Raw genomic sequence first — 24,769 nt, 5'->3', positions numbered from 1 at the left:
CCAGAGCAAAAGATGCCCCCAATGTTTGATCGCCCACTCAAAGCAGTATCAGTTAATGAGGGTGAGAGTCTGCATCTGAGCTGTCAGGTTCGGGGATCTCCACCTCTGACGATCCAGTGGATGAAGGACAGGAAAGAGATAACATCATCAGCTAATATGAGAATTACCTTTGTCGAAGGCACTGCGACTTTGGAAATCAGCGCTACTTCTAAATCAGATGGTGGTGACTATCTGTGCAAGGTCACAAATGATGCCGGAAATGAATTCTCCAAGTCCAGGGTGACCATCAAAGGTATTCTGTATGCACATTGTACCACTATTTGTTCATGGGTACAGTTTTTGTATTGAGACTATTTATAAAAATATTAAAAGTGAAACCTTTTGCCTTCAGGTATTATTTTCAGTGTTAATAATTGAATGTCCTTTGTATAAAAAGTAATGGTCTTCATGAATCTGTGAATTTTTTATTCAGAAAAAGCAGGTGTCGCACCAGCAGCTGCTGAAGCCATGCCAGCACTTGCAAAACCTGTCAAGAAATTGGAAAACCTGTTCTTCGTTGATGAACCTAAGAGTGTTAAAGTAACTGAAAGTAGGTTCCCAAGGAATTCAAGAATGTACATTACATCAAGTACAGATTAGAAAGTGTTACCTCTTGTGTCGCACTATGTTAACTACACAATGCAAATTGCTTTATGTTTGTATATTGTCCTTACATTTTCTAATGTTTAATTTCCAGAGGGCACAGCGACATTCTTTGCTAAAGTTGGGGGTGACCCCATTCCCAGTGTCAAATGGATGAAGGGCAAGTGGAGGCAGATCACTCATGGTGGTCGCATCACTGTTGAACAGAAGGGACAGGATTGTAAGCTAGAGATCCGAGAGGTGACCAGAACAGACTCTGGCCAGTATAGATGTGTTGCACTGAACAAACATGGAGAAATTGAATGCAGTACTGACTTAAAGGTAGAGGAAAAGAAAGAAGCGACTCTTCTTGAGGGGGATTTACGAGCTAAACTGAAGAAGTAAGTATAATATATTGTGTAAACAAGTTATTTTGCTGAGATGCTGCTTCTTAATAAAACATTTTCCAAAAAATGAACACATTTGATGGACTTGCTTTTTCTGCCTTTTTATTAGGACACCTTCCAAACAGAAGAGTCCGAAAGAAGCCCAAGAAATTGACATTGTTGCTTTACTGAGGAACGTGGATCCAAAAGAGTATGAAAAATATGCTCGTATGTATGGAATTACAGACTTCCGTGGCCTCCTTCAGGCTATTGAATGCATAAAGAAAGAGAAGGAACATGAAACTGGAAGTCCAGTAAGTGACTATTGCATGATATCTTGATACCTTTAGTAACTAGAGTTTGTCTGCTCCTCCCAAGCACATTGGTAAATTAAACTGCCACTTTAAGCATTCTCATTCTCATTTTCTTGTTCTGAGTTCTCTGGCTGTCAGCTGGTATTATTGTTATCACTGTTACCATTATTTATTGCTATTGCTGTTGCACTACTCACTGTCATTGTCATTGTTTTGTTTGTGCAGTATTTCTATTGTCTCTATCTTTCTCCATAGTCTGTGGAGAAGCATTCAGGAAGAATTTCATAATACTTGTACATGGTACTTGTACCTATGACAATAAACTTGAACTAGAACTATAAGTTTTTAAGTATAGTTTCCAGATATCTTTTAAAAATTTTGTACTGCTATGAAAAAAAGAAACAGAAATCAACAGTGCTATCTTCAGTATAACTGTCTAAATTTGAAATTTCTCCTGATTGTTACTAAGGACTGTTTTTATGTGGTCCAGGAAGTGGAATATGCAGACCGGGAGTCAAATTTGGATTTAGTAAAGTTAGTCTCTGACTTGCAAAGAAGAATGGAACAGACTGAGGTATGCAAAAATGAAATAATACACTTTTTGGTATTAACATTAAATGAACCCTTTTCACTGTTTTGTCTCAGTTCCTGATTTGTTTTTGTTTTTTTCTGAAAGAATGATGGCTTATCTATTTTAATACAAAATATAAAAAATAATAATTCATGGGAATAAACCAATTAAATACAAAATTTCACTTTTTTCAGCCTATCACTCTGGTCAAGGACATAACAGATCAAACCACAGTAAAAGATAATCAGGCAGTGTTTGAGTGTGAGATCAAGATCAATTACCCTGAGATCACTCTCACTTGGTATAAAGGGACCCAGAAGCTTGAGTCTAATGACAAGTATGAAATCACAGTTGTAGGTGACCGTCACCTATTAACAATCAAAAACTGTCAATCTGTTGATCAAGGAAACTATCGCATTGTTTGTGGCCCACATATCTCCAGTGCTAGATTAACAGTTAATGGTAAGCGTCTTGTTTGAACTTTCTTTTGTTTTACTTGCATGACCCATTTTAAATTCATTATTACATTCAATTTTAAATAAATACTACAATTCACATTGTTGTTTTTCATTTTCAACCTACAGAAGCTAAAGAGGAGGAACACATGAGTCCTGTTACTGGTAAGGAATGCAACACATTCATCAAGTCATTCATTTTCTAACAAAATGTCTTGCACCTAAATCACAATAGTGTTTACAAGGAAGTAATGTAACTCAACAACTGGTTGGATCGTGCCAACAGAAGGAAGAGTTCGTTCTTAGCAATGTGAATGGAAATTGCTACATCAAAAATTCTTTTTTTAGTGAAATTTCTGGAAAATGTAAAGAACTTCAGGTAAAATACTGTATGAGGACTGTATATCACACTTTTATCCGTGGTGATTTCGGTGCTGTACCAGACAATTGCTGTTTTCATGTATCTACCTGGGTCCTTTTTGTTAACTGTGACACAACCATTATCTCTTTGGAATGACCTTTCCCTGACACCCTACATTTGAGAGGCACTAATGATGCTATAGGTATTCAGAGGTTACTGGAAATTTAAGAAATCACTGTTGAGTAATGACAGTTTTAATTACAGGATTAATGTTTTAGCATATTAAATTTTTAACACCAATAACAGTGGATACAAAAATAAAGAGACATTTTTTTTTAAAGTACAGGATTAGAAGTCAGGCCATTAGATGAAGGAACCTTAAAAAATAATGAATAAATAAATAATTTCAGGGGACAGAATTGCTTTGTAGTCTTAACTGTTTCATTTTTTTTTTTTTAAATCCTTCAACAGATAAAGAAATGGAACTAAAAAGTATTTAACACTAGACCAAATGTATCTGGATCTAGCAAAAGGTGCTTTCTTTAAAAACCTTAAATGGTTTCAAGAAGGATAAAAAAACACTTTTTTTTGCATTAGAGGAATTGTAATTATATCTATGCACTTTAATAGGCTGATTTTGAGGTATGCTTGATTTCTTTTTATTTTTTTTATGTATTATACATTTTTTCCTGATTTATTACTCATCATGAGCACAATATACTTCACTGTACATTATATGTGTTATACTTTTGACATGAATCTTATGGAATGGTTCCTGGTTCTGTATCTAGTTTGTTATACAATCTACCGAAGAAATGGTTATAACTGATTTTATTACTCCTGTCTATTCTCGTAACGTGATCTCCTGATATGCAGAAGACCACTTTTTATTTTGCATCACACCAAATATGCATTTTGATATACTTTTACAAAAATTATATACTTTATGTACTTTGATGTACTTTTTTCAAAAGTATGGTGAGGAGTTACAAATCTCCAAAAGTCAATTTTGATTCTGAGTTTTAATTTTTCCTCCTTATGTAGCCAACCAAATCCATTTCACCAAGCGTATCCAGAACATCGAGGTGAATGAACGTCAGTCAGCCATCTTTGAATGTGAAGTCTCGTTCGACAGCGCCATTGTTACATGGTACAAAGGCACATGGGAACTCAAAGAAAGTCTGAAATACAGCTTTCGAAGTGAAGGTCGCCGTCACTTTATGATCATTCACAATGTTACATCGGAGGATGAAGGTGTGTTTAGTCAATTCATCGTCTTTTATTTTCCATTTTAGTTCCATGAAATCAGTCATTTGGAATTCACTTGTAATTTTAACTTTTTAGGTGTCTATTCAGTGATTGCACGGTTGGAACCAAATGGTGAAGCAAAGAGCACTGCCGAACTTTACCTTTCCAGCAAAGGTTAGTATTGGTAATGAATAATTTTGTACTATATTTACCCATTTGTGCTCCTATTTTACAAGTGATGTAACAGTTTTCCTTTCTTTATCCACAGAAATTAATGCAGGAAAATATCCCACTGGTGAGTATTGTATGTTCAGATTCAAATCGTAAAACAAACCTTGTTACACATATAAATTACTTTACATTGATCAACTGCAATTTCATGGCACTGTATATCTTCAAATACTTTTGAATCTGTCAAGTTTTAGATGTTCCTGAGTCATCTATACAAGTGCCTGGCATGCCATCATCAATCACTCCGAGAGGTAAAAACGCATTATGAATTTCAATAATATAATTCAACCTAATTATTTATGCTCTCCTTTCAAATACCTGAAAGTCCTCAATTGCATACTTTTTTTTAAAGCTGAGTGCAGGGATTATTGTGAATACAAAATAAAAATGAGAAGAACAAGTTTACAAGCACAATTTTACAAATTTGATGTCTTTGCTTTTTTGATGTATGTATTTTTCTTCAGTGCAGTACAGTCAGTACAAACATTCATCATTAACATTTTCTTTTAACATTTTAAAATTTTTCTTACCTCTTGGAAAAAAAAAATGTCCTTCACAGCATTTTAACATTATTAACCTTCACTTTGCTGATCTTTGCCCAAGGCAACTCTGAAACAACTTTACAATGATTTTTCCATTTATACCCCAGTGTTTTTTCTGAAGTAGTTCAGGGTAAGTAAAGCAGGGATGTAGATTCAAAGCTGCAAACTTTAGATGACAAAGTGGCTGCCCCAGTCACCATGCTGTTTGCTGCCTGCATGTTTAACATGTGCTTTCTTCTTAACAGTTTTATTTCTAACCATATTATTTTTCTTTCTCTAGCTAAGGTTGAAGACACTGTTGTAAGAGCTGACGTTGAAACAAGTGATGAAGGACAAATTAAAGGTAATGTTGCAGCCATCTTTTGTTATAGTTACAGTTAAGAAGAGCATATTCTGCTTATATTTTTGTTGCTAAAGTTTTTAAATACACACATATTTTTAAAGTTCCTGAACCTGTTGCTCCGAGTTTACCAGAGGCCTCAACTGCCACAAAAGGTATTTCAGTTTTTGTATCTGTCTACTTGTATCACATAACAATATGTCTAGCATGCCTGTTATTCAGTGTGTTTGTGATTTATAATTTTTTTTTTTTAAGTTTTAAAACGCTTCTGCAAATGGCTGTCCTGTCAGTACCATGTAAACTCATTATGGCTACAAGGCAAAAAATTTTTTTCTTCCTGATTTCTTTGGTGTTAGTTCCTTAGATAATAGTTCTGATTCTTCAACCTTTATGTTTTTTGAAGTGTTTTTTTTCCTGCCTCTTTTTTTTTCTTCATTTTTGTGTTATGCCTACTAATTAAATAAGTAAATAAAGATTATCAAGAGACTTGGAAGCTATTTCTGCATCCCGTTCCAACTCCAGGTCATTTGCAACTCTTAAAGGTTAAGTTCTTAAAGAGTTTTATGGTGTTCTTTGGTATTCCTATTGTACTATACCTTCTGGTGTTTCATGTCAGTTATGGAATTGGTATTTTATGTCAGTTGTCAGGCTCTGCTAAATGTTATTTATAGATTTTTTTTTTTTAATTTAAATTATTGTTTTCATTAAAGTATTCTTTAATATTATTTTTTTGTGCTCGGGGGTCCCGTCCTGGGTGTGTCCCCTCTCCCTCCGGCCTTATGCCCTGTGTTGCCGGGTGGGCTCCGGTTCCCTGCGACCCCATATAGGACAAGCGGTTCAGAAAGTGTGTGTGTGTGTGTGTGTGTCTCTGTATTATTTTTTGTATCCCTTTTATTAATACAAATCTGTAAAAATAATATGGAATGTGTGACACGTTAAACTACATCTTCCAACAGTTAATATTCTTTTGTTGCTGATTAAAATTGTCATAATTTACTTTTATACCTAAAGCTGCACTTCCAACTAAGGATGAACCCGAACCAAAGCCTACACCATCAAAGACAGCTGAGGCATATCCCTCTAGAGGTATTTTATCTGTTGCATGCAGGTCATGTTCAACATTTTATTTGTTAATATACACACACACATTTTCAGAACCGCTTGTCCCATACGGGGTCACGGGGAACCGGAGCCTACCCGGTAACACAGGGCGTAAGGCCAGAGGGGGAGGGGACACACCCAGGACGGGACGCCAGTCCGTCGCAAGGCACCCCAAGCAGGACTCGAACCCCAGACCTACCGGAGAGCAGGACTGTGGTTCAACCCACCGCGCCACCGCACCTCCTTTGTTAATATACATTGTCATTTATTTATTGTTTATGTTTACAGATAAATTTGTGTAATATATCTGATTCTGCTGTTTTTTCTTTTTTACATTATTTTACAACTGAAAACAAATGCTCATTAAAGTCTGTGATGAAGTGAAGAAACCAGAACAGCTGAACACGGAACAGCTAAAACCAGAACAAAGTACAAAACAGGAACCATCACCTACAGTTTCAAAGCAACCTAGTGAAGAAGGTAGAGGTTTTTTGTCTCTTGAGTAGGTGATGAGTAGACTAACTTTTTAATTTTAAGTTTTCTTTTGTTGTCTTTGTGCATACCACTTCACTTTGTCTTAATATATTCAAAAATCTTTTACATTACATGTTATCTGTGCATAAAATTAGAACACAAGTTGAAAGCTTCCAATCTTAATCTTCTGACACCCAAAATGTCAGAAAACATCTGAAAAATGTTATCTGTACCTAACCATCATGTTTTCTTATAGCATTTTAATGATTTTTTTCTTTGAGATCTGAACCCGGACTCTTTTGGTTCTGTAATTCTCAAATTCATATTCATTCACTAATGATGATTTAACCGTTCAGTCGATGCCGACTTTCGGTCACTTTATGGATCATTATTCTCCATGCTTTACAATCTTTGACTGCTTCATTCAGTTCTTTCATGGGCATGTTCGTGTCAGCCTTAATTATATCCAGCCAGTGTGTCCTTTGACATCTGCTTCTTCTCATCCCACTGACTATGCCAAGCATTAATGTTGTTTCCAAGGAATTTGCTCGCATAATATGACCAAGGTATGAGAGCCGCTGCTTGGTGATTTTGCCCTCCAGCGATATCTTTCTTTTGACTCGCTCTAGGATCGTCTTGTTTGTGACCTTTGATGTCCATGGCATGCACAACATTCGCCCTCCAACACCATAGTTCGAAAGTGTTAATTTTCCTTCTGTCCACCTTCTTGAGTGTCCAGCATGCATACGTGGAGACCGGGAAAATGATTGCGTTGATTATCCAAATCTTTGTTGCAGTGCTAATATCTTTGCTCTTCCAAATTTTTCCAATTCCTTGCATCGCGTTGCAACCAAGTGTATTTCTTCTGTTGATTTCTGGTGCTGATTCGCCAGGTTCACTAATACAGTGTTCTTATTTAAATATTCTTTAAAGTGTCAGAAGCTATGAGAAAACTACAACAAACTGTAAAATCGAAGGATTTTTCCATGGATAAACTCATAACAAAGATATTGCACCATAATAAGAGTAATACTGTAAAATTTTAAGGCTTTTTCCTACTGACAGCAATATTTTACATTAACATTTATTTATTTAACAGATGCTTTTCTCCAAAGCAATGTACATCTCATAGAAAATAAAATTTGTGCATTACCTTAGGAGAAAGAGACACAGGTGCAGATGTGACTCTTCAGTACAGTTAGCTTCCTTCACCATATGCAGCAATGTTCATCACACAAGTATCTGCATAAAGCTACTGGAAACTGGCTCAACAGACGGGATAGAAGGAACGTGCTCTTTATTGAAAGCGTACATGTCTCCAACAGCAGTCTTAACAAAGACACTTCAGACAGTACAAGACACAGAACACCTCAGAATCCCCCCTGGGTCACTCCCAGCCCCCCAGCTGCACCCTATGGTTAAGGGGTTCCCCCCCGGGACTCCCCAGAATCCCACTCTCAAACACTGAACATAAATAGGACGACAACCAATCGGAAACCACACACAACTATGTACACACACATAAACACTAATGCCAACTATTTACACATTTACTCCCCTCAGCACTGTTACATTATTTTTTATATGGAACCCCAGATACTTCAATCTTAAAACCTTTTCTAAAGTACTCTTATATCCATATTATATGTCTATACAAGTAATCTATATGCATCTGGTCCACACTGAGGTTTTGCAGAGTAGATGTTTTTTTTTTTTTTTTTGCTTTTGCTTTTTCATTTACCTAGCATTTTGCTGTTTTCTGTACCTCTAATTGCAGCATATGGTCTATGTTATATCACATATGTTGTTTTTTAACATGGTGGCAGTTCCCAAGAAAGCTGAGCAGACTGCAACTACTCAAAAGTGGGAAGAGATGTCTTATGAGTTTGAGATTTCTCACACAGAAGAAAGTTATCTTCAAAAAGACACGTATTACCATGCAGAGCTCTGTTCTGATCAAAAGGAGATGCTTGGCACAGAAGATACACCTGTTTTCAGAGATAAGATTATTTCAAAGATGGAAGATGACTCTCAACACCTTAAACACAAAACACTGAAAAACGGGGACAAAAAGAAGGTGGAGCCTTCTAAGAAGAAAGGTATTTACAATATTTTTTTTTGAAGATATATAACTGACAATGGGGGGCGTGGTGGCGCAGTGGGTTGGACCGGGTCCTGCTCTCCGGTGGGTCTGTGGTTCGAGTCCTGCTTGGGTTGCCTTGCAATGGACTGGCGTCCCGTCCTGGGTGTGTCCCCTCCCCCTCCAGCCTTACGCCCTGAGTTGCCAGATTAGGCTGTAGTTCCCTGTGACCCCGTATGGAACAAGAGGTTCAGAAAGTGTGTGTGTGTGACTGACAATCTAATGAAAAATTTCATATTTGCTCTATTCCGGCTGTATCTTCCACCTCATACTGTCCACTTGAATTACAGGTTTTTCTTGTTAAATGCTACACATATTACTCTGAATGCTTGTAGTACTGCTGAACCACCATAATCATCATGAACCCTGCCTACGCCTTCATGAAAATCCTTTGTTTTTTTACACTGTATACTAAATATGAGCTCCTAAATATATCTTCAGAGAGATGAAGATGCAATGACAGATGAATCTTCAGATTTGTCAGGATTGTCACTCTTCCAGTGAATACACTGGTATACTCTTTTTTAAGTCTAAATCTACTTTAATCTGACTTTGATGTTGTATGTTTTTGTATGTTTTCTACTTTGGGCGATTTTTTTGCATTGTGCTAATTCGTGTCTGTATGTTATGGAAGTTGCATATCCATTAATGTTTTGTCTTACAAATATATGTACTGCTGAGTATGTTGTGATATTTGTTGTTTCTTAAAAGTATATATTATATTTTTAAGTCATGGCAGTTCCCATGAAGGTGAAACAAGCTGGAACAGCTGAGGTGTCATTAATGATGGAAGATGTCTCTCACAAAGATACCATTTCCCGCCAAGGAATTCTGTATGAGAGCACAGAGCTGTTTTATAAGGAAAAAGACATACCTGAAGATGTGTCATTGGATTCAAGTGATGCAATTGCATTGCAGAGTGGTGAAATCCTTGAACAAAAACACCCACTTCAGAAAACTGAAGAAAAAACTGAAGAAAAATTGTTGCTTTCTAAAAAGAAAGATTTTTCACTAAAGGAAGAAGTTGTCAGTCCAAAGACTGAAATTTCACCTCTGAAAGGTATTTCCAATCAAAATTTCAGGATTTTTTTCAAGGTGTCTTCATTTTAAGCCATATAATGCAGCATTCATATTTATTCATTTTTAATTGTTCTAACAGTTACAGTTGTTGCAGTCTGAGTAGAAACTCAAACTGTTTCTCAAACAGAAAAGTATGAAAACTCATTTCTGAGTTTTTCTTACTTTTCTTTTTGTATTTATCTAACAGTAATGTTTTGATTTGTTTCTGATCCTCCTACATTATATGCATGTATTCTAAATATTAAATTGGTCTACATTTTTGATTTTGCAGAACGTTCTTGAAGTATCCAGATCTGACACCACGACTAATTCTTAATTTGTCCTGTCTACTGTACTCCTATCCTGTCTACTTAGAATTTTTTTATCAGTTGTTTGTCCCCTATTCCTTTCAAATTCCCTCTGTTCTTTTTTATATATGTAAATATGAGTTTTTCTTTCACTTATAAATCTTATCATACTAAAGCATGTTTTTTTCTTGTCTTCCATTGTCTGTAGTATATAATATTTCTTGTCATCGCCTTTATTACTCCACTTTAAATAATCTTCTGAGGTATTTAAATTAAGATTGAGATCATGCCTCATCCTGTCCTGTCTTGGAAAAAGAATCGCTACGGAACATATACAATTGTAATCACTTTTAATCAGAACAGACCTTAAATTGAGATTGTGTCAAGTATATTGTTGTCTACTGTGTACATGTTTGTGTGTGTCACATTTTTTTGTGTTTATTTTTCAAATATTCACATCCTCCTTTATGCTTCTTCCTAAATATTAAATGTGTTTTGTTGTAAGTGGTGGCTGTTCCAAAGAAAGGTAAAAAGCCTTCTGAGATTCAAAGAAGAGAGGATGCCTTTATTATGAAGGACACTTCTGAAGAAATCATTTCCTTTCATAAAGAAGTGCGTGAATGTGCACAGTTCCTCTATGATGGAAAAAAGATTCTTACTGCTGAAGATATTTCATGTTTTTCAAGAGAAGAAATCTCTCAACGCAAACCAAACTTTCAAAAAGACAAAGAAACCGAAGTCCCAAAGGAAGTGCTACTTTACAAGAAAGAAGAGATTATACTTGAACAGGACAGCATCCATACAGAGCCTGAACCTTTATTCTTCAAAGGTATTTGTGTTTGAATAATTATAATTTCCATCTCACACTTAGTTATGAAGTATTTTATCTATATACTGTAGGAAAAAGAGCTACCATATAAGGATAAAATTCCAGCTTCAAAATGTATACCTGGCAACTCTTATGGTGAATTGTTCTTCCGTCCAGAATTGAGCTCAGGGCTTTGTTGCATGTACACTACTGCAGTCTGCATTGATGTTGTGTTGTCATGTTGTACTGTTGTCTACTCTTATCACAATATCCTTTGTGTTCTCTAGTACATTATAAATATATGTTCTATTTTAATGTAATGGCAGTTCCAGCGATGGAGGAAAAACCTTCCTTTTCTGAGATACAAAAAAGGGAGAAAATCTTAATGACGGCAAAAGTTTGTCCTGCAGAAACCATTTCCTCCCAGGATAGTGTAAAGATACTTGCTGTAAAAGATGTTTCATCCCCTTCAAGAGAAGAAACTCCTCAACAACAAAAATCTTCCTTAAAAGACATTGTTAAAATTCAAGTCCCAAAGAAAGTGCGGCCTTCAGAGAAAGAAGAGGTTATATCTAAAGAGGAAAGAATGAGTTCAAGGTCTAAATCTGGCTCCTTGAAAGGTATTTATTGCTGAATATTTTTCATCTCATAGTATTACTATGTTTGATCTCATACATACATATAGCATTTGTTTTCTTTGTACAGTTAAAGAGCATAAATGTGCACTGAGCCACTCATTTTGTGCAGAAATATACTTAAATGATAGTCTTCTTGAGTCTGATGTCTGTTGTATGTTTCGTCTGATGTATACTTTTGTTGGGTTACTCTGTATTGGCATGTAAAATGTTAATATTTATCCACCCGTTCTCCACATCATTCTTTCCATCCATCACTAAATTTTAAATGTATGTTCCTTTTGAAGTAATTGCAGTTGCGGAAAAGGCTAAACAATCTTCATTTTCTAAGCTTAAAAAATGAAAGGGCACCTCTTTTATCATAGATAAATCTTCTTCAGGAGAATCCATTTCCTTCCAAGAAGGGATGCATGAGAGTGCAGAGCTGCTTCATAAGGAAAAAAATATTCTTGCAGTTGAAGATGTCATATCTGTTTCAAGAGTGATGTCTCAACATGTACCACCTATTCAAGATCCTAAAGAAGCTGAAATTGTCAAAGTGCTCCCTCATAGAAAAGAACAGATTACACTTAAACAGGAACAAGTCAGTGTAATGCCTGAAGAATCATCCATCATAGGTATTTATCACTGAATAAATTCCATTTCATACTTACTAAATTGGGGATGCGGTGGCGCAGTGGGTTGGACCGCAGTCCTGCTCTTTGGTGGGTCTGGGGTTCGAGTCCCGCTTGGGGTGCCTTGCGACGGACTGGCGTCCCGTCCTGGGTGTGTCCCCTTCCCCCTCCGGCCTTACGCCCTGTGTTGCCGGGTAGGCTCCGGTTTCCCGTGACCCCGTGAGGGACAAGCGGTTCTGAAAATGTGTGTGTGTGTGTGTACTTACTAAATTCAGTTTCATAAATTCACCATTTTCATTTTCTTTGTGTAAGGAGCCGCAGTATCGAATTGCATCTGGACTATTCTTTGTGTGCTGAAATCTTCTGAACTGTTCTTGAGTCTACTGTTTTGTGTACTGTACGGTAACAGAACTGTTTCTTTTTATTGGTAGCTTGTCCATATTATTGTATTGCACGATTTTCCTTCTGCTCCATGTCATCCTTTCTGTCCCTCACTACATATATGTTATGTTTTAAAGTGTTAGCAGTTCCAGGAATGGCTGGAGAACCTTCATTTTCTGAAATTAAAAAAAAAGAGGATGTTTGTTTTTTCATGGCAGAAACCTCTCCCAAAGAAAATATCCCAGAAGAGGTATATGAAAGAGCAGAGTTGCTCTGTGAGGGAAAGGAGACATTTGATGTCGAAGTTTTGTCTGTTTCAAGTAAGAAAGTTCCTCCTTTCTTAGTACCCTTCCAAAACACTAAAGAAAGTGAACTTCCGGAGATATTTTCTCCATCTAAAAAAGACATTACACCTAAACAAGGAGTCAGTCAAAAGCCTGAAGCTCCTCTGCTGAAAGGTATTTAGCGCTGAATGTTTAAAATTTCTATCTAAATACTCTTGTAATATTATATATCTTTTTCACTGCGGGGGTGCAGTGGTGCAGTGGGTTGGACTCTCTGTGTGTGTGTGTGTGTTTTACTGCAGTATGAAATAGCAGGCCCAAAAAAACTACAATGGACCACTTTTTATTTGATGAAATATTGTTAGGGTGAGGGGTAATGAGGGGTGTGGGGGTTTTTTTTGTGTGCAATTTATTTGTGCTGGCTTATATGGCCACAAGGGGGTGCGGTGGCGCAGTGGGTTGGACCGCAGTCCTGCTCTCTGCTGGGTCTGGGGTTCGAATCCCGCTTGGGGTGCCTTGCGACGGACTGGCGTCCCGTCCTGGGTGTGTCCCCTCCCCCTCCGGCCTTACGCCCTGTGTTGCCGGGTTAGGCTCTGGTTCCCCGTGACCCCGTCAGGGACAAGCGGTTCTGAAAATGTGTGTGTGTGTGTGTATATGGCCACATTTTTGTGTTGTACAGTGTATTGCTGTTCTTCTCAGGAAATCTTTACATTCTTCAGTGCATCGTAAAAATATTATGTGTTTTGAAGTGATAAGGATTTAAAAAAGAGAAGACATCTCTTTTATCATGGAGGACACTTTTTCTGCAGGAAAAATTTCCTTACAAGAAGAAGTGAATAAGAGTGCAGATCTTTTCCATGAGGAGAAGCCACTCTGTACTGGACGTGTTTTATTTGGTTCAAGAGAGATGCCTTTGAAGGATATTCATGGGACAACACAATCTGCAGAAAAGCCAATAGCCACTTCAAAAGAGGAAATTCCTCAACAGACAGTACCTTTTGAAATACCCAAAGGAACTGAAGTCCCACAAAAATTATGTCCTTCTACAAAGGAAATTACACCTAATCAGGAACAAGCCTCTGCAAAGCCTGAAGCTTTTTCCAAGAAAGGTATTTATTACTGTCGAACTTCTGTCTCATAAAATATTTAACCATATTTTAATTTTACAAATGAAGAGCTACAGTATGGAATGGCAGGTCCAAAAACATTGGATAACCCTTTTTATGCTGAAATATTCTTAAACACAGAACTTGGTTCTTGAGTATGTTGTGTGTTGTGTCAGCTGCATAGTACTGCAACGTTTTTTCATGTTGGTTGTTGTCCACTTCTGTGCTTTTCCACTCCATCTTTCATGTCATCTGTTACTTCCTCTGGTTCATCTTAAATAAATGTTGAATGCTAAACAACCTCTGTCTTTCAAGATTCAAAAAGAGGACATTTCTTTTATTGTGAAGGAACAATCTCAAGAATTTATTTCTGTCCAAGAAAAGGACCATGTGAGTGAAGAGATAATCCCTGAGGCAAAAGAAATACTTTATGCTGAAGATTTCTTGTCTGTTTCAGGAGATATTGTTCCAGAAATAGTGTTCCCTTCTAAAAAAGAAGAAATTATACCTAAAAAGAAGAGAGTCAGTCCCGAGCCTAAAGCTTTTCTGCTGAAAGGTATTTACCACTAAATGATTATAGTTAAAACTTTGTTATCCACTACAAAGAGCCACAGTATCAAACAAAAAGTCTGAAAACTACACAGAACCATTTGTTTAATAATGAAATATTTCTTAAAAAGGAACTGGATTCTTGAACTGAGTCTTTTGTGTTTTGTGTCTATTGCACAGCCCTGTAGGTTTCCTTTGTGCCGGTTTGTTTGTCCACTTTTCTGTATTGGATGTTGTACACTGGTCTTACATGTAATCCTTTAAATTCCTTTTGGTGTGTGTGTGTGTGTATATAATATGTTTTGTTTTGAAGTTGTAGTAACTCTTAAGCAGTCTAAGAAACAACCTTGTGATATTAAAAAAATGAAAGACAGCTTGTAGGGGGTGCGGTGGCACGGTGGCGCAGTGGGTTGGACTGGGTCCTGCTCTCAGGTGGTTCTGGGGTTCGAGTCCCGCTGGGGGTGCCTTGTGGTGGACTGGCGTCCCATCCTGCATGTGTCCCCTCCCCTTCTGGCCTTACACCCTGTGTTACCGGGTGGGCTCCGTGACCCCGTATGGGACAAGCGGTTCCGAAAATGTGTGTGTGTGTGTGAAAGACATCTTTTTTTATCGTGTTAAATGTTTCTACTGTAGAAGCTATTTCCTTACAAGAAGATGGTAGGAGGTATGAGAGGGCAGAACTTTTCTATGAGGAAACAACACTTTGTGCTGAAGATGTTTTGTTTTTTTCAGAGGAGAAGATATCATTGATAGATAATCTTAAACTATTTGCTGCAAAATATGAACTATGTTGCCAGAAAGATGAAAAGTCCATGATGGCGGTTTGTTCTAAAGCTGAGACTGACAAAGTCAATCAATATCAAATGGAAATTCTGCGCACAAAAGTAGAACCAGTTGCTGAAGAAAAAATTCCAAATTTAGTGTCTGTAGTTCCTTCTAAAGAAATATCTATTAAGAAAAAAATGACTCCATACAAATCTGAAATTTCTGAGGAAGACAGCAGATTGAAATTGGGACACACCGTGCAAGAAGGTGACAAAGTATACCAAAGGACGTCGGTCTTTAAAAAGAAACAAGTACCACCAATTCAAAAAAATTCAACAGTCAAATATGCAACTATAAGAGGTATTACACGAAGATCATTATATCTGTAAATGTACTTACTCATTCTACCTTATCTTCAATCCAAATTCATTACAATGCACCACTTTTTATTGTTTGCTCTTTTTTCATATTCACGATACATGCTTTAAAATCTTTTAAATATCTTTTTTATTATTTTACTATTTTTAATCATACCTTTTGCTCTTCTGTGTTCTTTATTTGATTTTTTGCAACTAATAATGTGTTATTATTTACAGTATGCATATTGAATTTGTCTTTTAAGTTGTGCCAGCTCCAAAGATTGCTGGAAAAGTTTCACTCTCTGACCTTCAGAAGAATGAGGAACTCACTTTTGTTATGGATGAAGCTTTTTCTGAAGAAACCATTTTTCCACAAAAAGAAGTTTATGAGAGCATTAACTTTCCATATGAACGCGAAAATTTTTTCCTTTCAAGACAGCAGATTTCTTTGAAGGATGTTCTTCACCGAAAGAAGTCTACTAAAGACCTTTGTATAACTTTCACAAAAGAGTCTTCATCTTCCTGTAAGGTTTCTCCTGAGATAATTTTAAATAAGGTTCTGACAAAAGCTGAGGGAAAGGACGTTCTTAAAACTGAAGGTATTGTCATAACAGTTTACTCAGTAATTTACTTTTCTGCTTCATTTTAAAACATAATTTACATCTTTAGATTACATCTGTCAAATCATCTTCATTCATTTTTTCAAGTATCTGACTTGTTTTATCTACCATTTGTTAATGCCAAGCAATTGCCGTCTTTCTTATATACTACGTTTTCAAATTATGGCAGTTCATGTGGGGAACACAGTTCCTTAAAAGACTTAGCAAGCTTCATATTATGTTATTTAAGACATAGAACACGTCTCATTTTTCACAGAGAAAGATTCACCTGGAGAGGTGATTTCTCTCCAAAAATGTTTGTGTGAGTGGACAGAGCAACCATATGAAAGTAATGACTTAAACTATAAAGACACATTTTCTTTTCCATTTTACATTCCATTTTACATTTTACAAAATAATCTCTGTTTGTCTCATTATGCCTTGATTTAAGAAACTGAAAGGATGCACCTTTTATTTGAAAATTGTTCCTGCTTTCTCTTCATACGTCATCCTTTCACTGCAGTAAAATGTTATATTCTTTCACAAAAAAAAAAGATTTTTTTCTGAAACCTTTCTTCTCAGACTTTACAGATTCTGTACAGTTAATGTATACAGCTATTTCAGGAGTGAATGAATTTGTACTTGTTCTCTAGCATCTATTGTGAATTGTGTTTGCCTTAGTTTTGTACGTTCTGCTTTTTAGCCTGTTGAATCAGGTTGTTTGGGTTTATGCTGCAGTTAAAATACTGACCACTAAAGCACTGTGGACCTATGAATATGTTTCAGTGGTACCAGTTCCCAAGATTGTTGAAGACATTTTACCTACCCCCACCCAAACAATAGAAGAATTCTTTTTTATGGAGGAGCCATCTCCTAGAGAAGAAGTTTTCAGTGATTTAAGAGAAGAAATAAACAATTTTTCCATGAGGAAAGAATCTTTAAAAAAGAAAAATATATTGAAACAGAAAGACGAGATTTTTATTACAGATGTTCTGGTTAAGGCAGTTGAAAATGTAACACTAAAACACAAAGAAAGGGATATTTCCAATACTGAACAACTAATGAATAAAACTGTAGAAACTGCAGTCTTGAAAGAGGAGTATCATGTTCATGTGGAAACCATTGAAGACACTTTCTCTAATATGGGGCATGAAAAACCTTTGAGAGATAAAGAAATACCTTCTAAGGAAGATACATTTACAAGGCATAAAACCAAGTTTGCTGTAGACAAAGAAACCACCTTTCAGATCGAAGAAGATGTTGAAGAAGCTGAAGCAAATTATTCAAAAGTGTTCCTTTTTGAAAACAAATCAATGCCACCAATGCAACGCAGAGTCTGTACGGCATTTGAGGTTGGAACTGTGAAAGGTATAGATAAAAAGATCATTTGAAACACTGAACATAGTATTCACTCAGTCAAGTTTTTTCTCACTGCATTCTTTTCCGTCCATCTGTCCATCCATCCATCCATCCATCCATCCATCCATCCATTATTAGTAATCCCTTGTCTAGCGAAACACAGAGTGTAAAGGCAGGGTATACCCAGAACAAGGTGCCAGTCTGTCACAAGCCAGTTACACACTCAATCATTTGCACATCTGTAGTCTAAGTACAATTTACAAGCACCAGTTCACCTGAAATACATATAGTATCTTTCACTGCCAGATGAAACTGGTGCACCAAGGGCAAAGTTGAAAGAAAACAGGGAGGACATAAAAACTTCAGACACCCTATCAAGATTCACGTCTTGACCTATAGCTCAAGAGCTCTGAGGCCACAGCACTATCTACTGGACCACCGTTGAGTAAATACATTTTCATTACCTTATATTCAATCATAATCATTCAATCAATGTGTTCAGAAATTTCAAGTGTCTGTGAACAGCACATTTCATTTCCCATTTCCTCTACATCATGTAGATCGTCACAGCTGAAAAAATCTTAAATATGACAAATATTTAAATATTTTCTTTATGCATATTATTCATTGTCTCAGCTATATACTCATTCTTGTAATAGACTTTAGATATTTTATTTATTTTTTGAAAATATTTGCCTCAGTCTATTGCTCATGATCAAGTACTTTCACTTGATAATAAGTATAATTCTCCCAACAGCTATTCTCTTTGCCACCAGTGTGTTGTGTTCCTTTGTATATTTCCCATATTTCTTATTTCTTTAAGTGAAAGCAATTCCAAACAAGGTCAAACAAGCTGAACCTACTGTACTTAAGATAAGCATGTATATGGTGGGCACATCTTTTATAGAAGCCACCTCTCTCCATGTAGATCTCTGTGAGAGAAAAGAATTACAAAATGAAGATGAAGAGCTAATCAACAACAAGATTTGGAACGTTCAAAGTGAGGAAATTTCAGTGAAAGTTACGCCTCAGAGGAATCTATCCCTCCGGAAACATGACATATACTTCCAGGAAAATGAGATCTCTATCACAGAAATTTCTCCTAATGCATATACAAATGGAGTTTTAACTCCCAAAAAGGAGGAAAAGTACTTTGGTAAAACTGAATCATTTATTCCAAAGTGCCAAGAAGCTGTTAAGAAACAGGAAAATTTTGATGTGGGAGCTGTTGAAAGGAATAAATATATAGTTGAAATTCCTCCTCTGATAAAAAGGTTTCTTGAAAGAGGAATTCAGGACGTGGAGTCGGAAACACAAAAGAAGAAAGTATCTTCCAAGAAGGATAAATGCATTCAGTGTAATAATGAATTAAATGTAAAGAATGAAACTCTTCAAAAGGCTAGCAAAACTTTCCTAAACAAAATTTCCAGATTGGTAAAGGAAAGAATGATATCCATGAAAGACATTCACAATCTAATAAATGAAATCATTTCTTTAAAAGGTATTAAGTCATCAAGCTTTCCATCTTATCTGTTCAGTAAATATTGTCTTTTCAAAATCTTGTATTTTTCTTTATCATCTTGTTTTATACTACTTAATAGTGATACAAAAATGCTTCTTCGTGAATTACGTCTATCTATTTCTCAAGACGTGCCTGGGATGACTGATGAAAGTCCTCAGATCACCATTTTCCAGAAGAAAAGTTCATCATTGGACGAGGCTTCCTTTGTTTTCCAAGGCTTTTTGAAGGACCCTCATGAAGATATTGAGCCCAATGTCCTGGTGCCTGAAAAGAAAGAACGTTTTAAAACGGCTGAAATTGTTTATGAAAATAAAAACATTGATATTAAGAATGGAGACAAAGCAAAGGCCAAAAACAAGGTTATCCACAAGGCAAAAACAAACCACAAAAAGAAATTACCTCTGACACTTGAAAGGATTCCCAGAGAGGAAACTGTACATCATGAGAAAGAAATACAAATAACAAAAGAAATGTTTGGAAAAGCTGCTGAAATAGTCGTAAATCATATAAAATATAATGTAAACAAATTAAGCAATCAAAAACAAGGACTTAAAGTGCTGGAAGCTTCAATTTTTAAAGGTATTAGAAAATTTTATGCAATTGAAAGTAGTTGTCCACTTGTCATTTTATAAGGCATATGCACTTTCGGTAAAAATCTTTCTCTGGTGTATTTTCATTCCTTTTGGTTATCTTGAAATTGTTGCATCATTGTGTGCAAATGTTCAGCTTTAAACACATGCTTGTTTCTTGTATCCTATATTAACTACATGCTGTTTTCTAGTTTGGTCAGTAGTAAATCTTTTGTGCTGTTCTGTCAAATATTTCAGAATCAGAGACCACTGCTCTTCCAGAAGAAGTTCCTGATTCAGTGAATCAAGTTGTTTGTCTGAAAGGTATACAGTTCATATGCAGAATATTTGTTTTATAATAATTCTATTTTAAAATAATACATATTATTTATTTTTAATGATTAAAAGTAATTCAGTTTTTGTCTTGAGTTTTTCTATTGAAGACTAGTTTTCTCAGGTATTTAAAATGTATGAGAGCCTTGTCTTTGCTCAATTTGTCATACAACCTAAATGATCTGTTCTTCATTTTGATGTTCAGTGCCAAAAGTTGGAAAGAAAGTTACACCAGAGCCAACCAAAAATGCTCATGTTCTTCTTCAAGAGAAAGCCTCTCCACCAGAAGGTACGGTTTTCTGTCTTGCTATTTGTTTTCATGTGTTATGTATTAAAATCTCAGAAACTCCCTAAACTGACTTAGCAGGAATGAGCTATTTGTAATACAATGGCAATTTTGTCAGTCTTTGTCAAAGTAATGTGTTAAGAGCACATTCAACATCATCAAAAGTTTTACATATTTTAGAATGAACTGTCTTTTTACTTCATTACTATTAGTATTACTTTTACATACATTACATTATGTGTGTCATGGAGTAATTATTATACTTTTAATTTGATTTGCTGAAATGTCTAAAGAAATAAAGATGATGTCAAGTAAAATGAAGCACCCAGAACAGTTATGAAAGGTATAATAATGGCTCCATGATTCAAAACTAAAGCTTAAAGTAATGAAACAGATAAATGTTAACAAACAGAATAAATACAAACAGGAAAAAAAAAAAAACATATATAATATATGTTATATGTTTGTATTATTTATTTTTTATTATACTTATAATAAATATGCCACGCCCACACCGCTGAAGCAACACAGAACACCTGGGACGCGGCACAGCCTGACACATAAAAGGCAGCATCTGAACAGGAGCTGACGCGAAACCTTGCTCAGCCTTCTTACTTGCGACCTCCTTACATCTTCTCTACTCCTTCCTGATCCCTAAGCCCTTTCCCAGTCCCGATAACCTACTCCTTTGTCCTTGTGCCTCCTTATGATCATCAACCTCTTGCCTATGTACCGACCTTTGCTTTTTGGATTGCCCCTTTAACGACATTTGCGCCTCGAAGACCTTTTGCCTGTCCTGTGACGAAGTTTCTTGGAATTCCCATAATAAAGCCCTTATTCCGCTCTGCACTTGGGTCCGCCACTTCCTTCCCGGACCGAACATGACAAAATATATGTAATAAATGTATAATATAATAAATATAATTAAAAATAATAATATAAACAGACTAAATGTCAACATTTATAAAATCTTATTGTGTTATGCATATTATTTATCTGTTTATTGTGCTCTGGATTTTGTATTTCTTGTGTTGTGGATGCTGCTGGATTAACTGAATTGTCAGGAACTTTGTGTTTGTTCTATGAATTGGGTGATGTGTTCTGTTTGTCTAAACTTTTAACATGCTAGATAAACCAAATGAAGTCACATCATCTTTTAAACCAAAAGGTAAAATTTCTACAGTGGAGGAAACTTTTGAGATGTCGTCACTGAAGAAAGCTACCATGCTATCAAAAGGGATGGAAGAAGAAGAACCTGCAAAATTAAAAACAATGTCCAAATTTCTGACCGATGAAATGTTAAGAGTACCAGAAACAACTCTTCAGAAAGCTAGGAAGACTCCAAGTCATGAAAAAGAAGAAAAGATGACCTCTAGTACTGTAACACAAGAAGTGGAAGGTATTAATGAAGCTGCCAAAGTTCCTAAAGAGGAAATACCACAGGAACCAAGTTTTACTTTTGAACTATCAAAAGTTCCAACAAAGCATGTGGAACAAGAAGCAGTGACCTTAATACCATTTGAAAAACTTGCTAAAACAGAGGAGGTGTTGGACAAAGAGATTAAACATGATGAGGAAATCAGACCCTTGGTTTTCAAACCAAGTGACAGACCACAAAAAGATGAATCTGTTAAAGGTATGTCCCTTAAGGTTGACAGAAATCTGAAAGATGAAAAAGTACAAGAGAGCATTGTTTTAAAACCTGTTGATAAAAAACTCATAGCTGAGAAACCCCAGGAACTAGGCAAACCATTGCCAAAAGTAAAAAGAGTCACAACTCATGAACAGAAAAAGGAAAAAGTTGAGCTGAAGCCATTTTCAAAAACCCCTGAACTTGAAGTATCAACACTTCCAACAAAGCAGGTAGAACAAAAAGCAATTACCTTAACAACATTTGAAAATCCTGCTAAAACAGAAGTAGAGTTGGACTATGAAAATAAACATGATGAAGAAATCAAATCACTGGTTTTCAAACCAAGTGACAAACCACAAAAAGTTGAATCAGATAAAGGTATTCCCCTTAAGGCTGACAGAAATCTGAAAGTTGAAAAAGAACAAGAGAGCATTGTCTTGAAACCTGTTGTTAAAAAACTCATAGGTGAGAAACCCCGAGAACCAGGCAAACCATTATCAAAAGTAAAAAGAGTTCCAGCACATAAACAAGAAAAGGAAAAAGTCGAGCTGAAGCCGTTTTCAAAAGCTCCTGAACTTGAAGTATCAAAACTTCCAACAAAGCAGGTAGAACAAGAAGCAGTGACTTTAATACCATTGGAGAAACTTGCCAAAACAGAAGAAGTGTTGGAAAAAGAGATTAAACATGTTGAGGAAATCAAACCCTTGGTTTTCAAACCAAGTGACAGGCCTCAGGAAGATAAATCAATTAAAGAAAGTTTTTCCCTGAAGGCTGACAAAAATCTGAAAGATGAAAAAGAGCAAGAGAGCATTGTCTTGAAACCTGTTGATAAAAAACTCATAGGTGATAAACCCCAGGAGCCAGGCAAACCATTACCAAAAGTAAAAAGAATTCCAACACATGAACAGGAAAAGGAAAAAGTCGAGCTGAAGCCGTTTTCAAAAGCTCCTAAACTTGAAGTATCAACACTTCCAACAAGGCAGGTGGATCAAGAAGCAGTAACCTTAATACCATTTGAAAAACTTGCTAAAACAGAAGAAGAGTTGGACAAAGATATTAAATGTGATGAGGAAATCAGACCCTTGGTTTTCAAACCAAGTGACAGGCCACAGGAAGATGAATCAATTAAAGAAAGTATTTCCCTGAAGGCTGACAGAAATCTAAAAGATGAAAAAGGACAAAAGGACGATGTCCTGAAACCTGTTGATAAAAAATTTATAGGTGAGAAATCCCAGGAACCTGTCAAACCACTTTCAAAAGTGAAAAGATTTCCAACACATGAACAGGAAATGGAAAAAGCTGAGCTGAAACCATTTGCAATAGCTCCTGAACTTGAATTAACAACACAAAAAATAACTTCACTGTCATACAGAAAGGACTCAACACTCAAAAAACCAGAAAAAGATGCAAAGAAAGAAAAAGTAAAAGATCTTAGCACTTTACCAAAGGGTGCTGAAATACCTGCAGTACCAGAAAAAGAGACTGAAAAGACTACAAAAACCATAACACCACATGAAAAGGAAGAGAAGGTAGTTACTCCTAAGGAAATGCCCTTAAAAAGAGAGAAAGGGAGTCTAAAAGAAGATGAAACGTCAATGCCAATAAAAAGAACAGCCCATTTGCCAAAGGAAAGTGATGAAAACGACAGAAAGAAAGAAATACCACAAAAGCATATTGAGATATCTACACCAGAGCTACAGTTAAAAAAGACTTCTTCCTCAAAGACTGATATACTAATTCCAAAAGACATTGAATTGTGTTCTGTAGAGAGCAAGCCTAGTATTCAAGACACTAAAGTACTACCAAAAAAATTATCTCCTAAAGACTCAATTGAGACAGTTACCCTTAAAAAGGTACCAAGGAAACAAACACCCCCTGACAAAAAAACTAGTGAAGAGGCTCCAGTGACAGCGGGGAAAGGAATAATACCAGCTATGAAAGAAATGTCACCTGAATCTATACAGTTCAGACAAGTTCCAACCCAGAATAAGGGTGATGTGTTGGAAGAAGGATCAGAGATAGAGGCAGAAAGTGAAGAAGACACTTTAGGTTCAGAGCTAACTCCTCTTGAGAGTTATGTATCTTCTGAAGATTGGGAAGAAACAGCCTCAGAGGAAGGGGCTCTTGAGACTCCAGGAATGAAGGGTGAAAAACGAGGTGAGAGGATGACTGCAGGTCCTCATGTTAGGGTTGTACATGTGTCTGCTTGACTTGAGAGAGATCTACATTTTCTGTAATCCCCATGTATTGTCATTTTTAATGTATATTGAAAACAGTGTTTGTTTGTCCTCTACGTTGCTCATAGTTCTGTTGTTGCGCATGTGTACTGTTTAATTGTCAGTGAGTCAAACTGATGATCCTTGTTCAGTCCATAACATTTGCATGTCATCATTGTTAGTCTTCTAAAAAATTATATCATAATCATCATATAGCATTTACACATGTAATTTGTAATCGATTTTTTCATGTCTTTCAAAACATTTTTTTTCAACTGAGTTTAAGTTTTTACCAGATGTGGTCAATTTCATATGTTTTTACAGATGGGAAACCTGAAGATGACCAAGGGAAAGGAAGAGGAGGTAGCAAGTGTAAGAACAATGAACATTTATTATTATACAAGCAACCTCCAGTGTGCAATAGCAACTGTATATAATTCAGCTGTATTATATGGCCTCTTCTTTATTATTAAAGCTGTTAAATCCACCTAATATCAATAACTGCTTGTCCTGAGAAGGGTCGCGGTGAACTGGAGCTTTTACTGGAAGCCTTGTCCCTGAGCCCAAGGGGGGTACACTGTGTACTTTTTTCCATACAAC

At 36.1% G+C, this 24,769-nt stretch overlaps 1 protein-coding gene across 1 annotated transcript in view; it reads left to right on the top strand.

Annotated features, from left to right (window-relative positions):
• The window catches only part of LOC108924238 (titin-like), a 162,790-nt gene that overhangs the window by 41,975 nt on the left and 96,046 nt on the right, over positions 1-24,769 (top strand). The window contains exons 73-91 of the mRNA XM_029247484.1: positions 5-292; positions 473-589; positions 737-1,022; positions 1,138-1,321; positions 1,812-1,895; positions 2,087-2,354; positions 2,477-2,512; positions 3,753-3,962; positions 4,053-4,130; positions 4,225-4,251; positions 4,376-4,438; positions 5,010-5,072; positions 5,174-5,224; positions 6,081-6,155; positions 8,471-8,743; positions 19,259-19,411; positions 19,960-20,025; positions 20,240-20,323; positions 21,450-24,110. Coding sequence (XP_029103317.1) covers positions 5-292; positions 473-589; positions 737-1,022; positions 1,138-1,321; positions 1,812-1,895; positions 2,087-2,354; positions 2,477-2,512; positions 3,753-3,962; positions 4,053-4,130; positions 4,225-4,251; positions 4,376-4,438; positions 5,010-5,072; positions 5,174-5,224; positions 6,081-6,155; positions 8,471-8,743; positions 19,259-19,411; positions 19,960-20,025; positions 20,240-20,323; positions 21,450-24,110 — 5,067 coding nt within the window. The remainder of the gene's footprint in view (positions 1-4; positions 293-472; positions 590-736; positions 1,023-1,137; positions 1,322-1,811; positions 1,896-2,086; positions 2,355-2,476; positions 2,513-3,752; positions 3,963-4,052; positions 4,131-4,224; positions 4,252-4,375; positions 4,439-5,009; positions 5,073-5,173; positions 5,225-6,080; positions 6,156-8,470; positions 8,744-19,258; positions 19,412-19,959; positions 20,026-20,239; positions 20,324-21,449; positions 24,111-24,769) is intronic.

The sequence above is a fragment of the Scleropages formosus genome, chromosome 21 (assembly GCF_900964775.1).
Source record: "Scleropages formosus chromosome 21, fSclFor1.1, whole genome shotgun sequence".
In the NCBI taxonomy this organism is placed as follows: Eukaryota; Metazoa; Chordata; class Actinopteri; order Osteoglossiformes; family Osteoglossidae; genus Scleropages; species Scleropages formosus.
The sequence above is the reverse complement of the archived record's forward strand: the minus strand, read 5'-3'. Positions and strand labels throughout refer to the sequence as shown.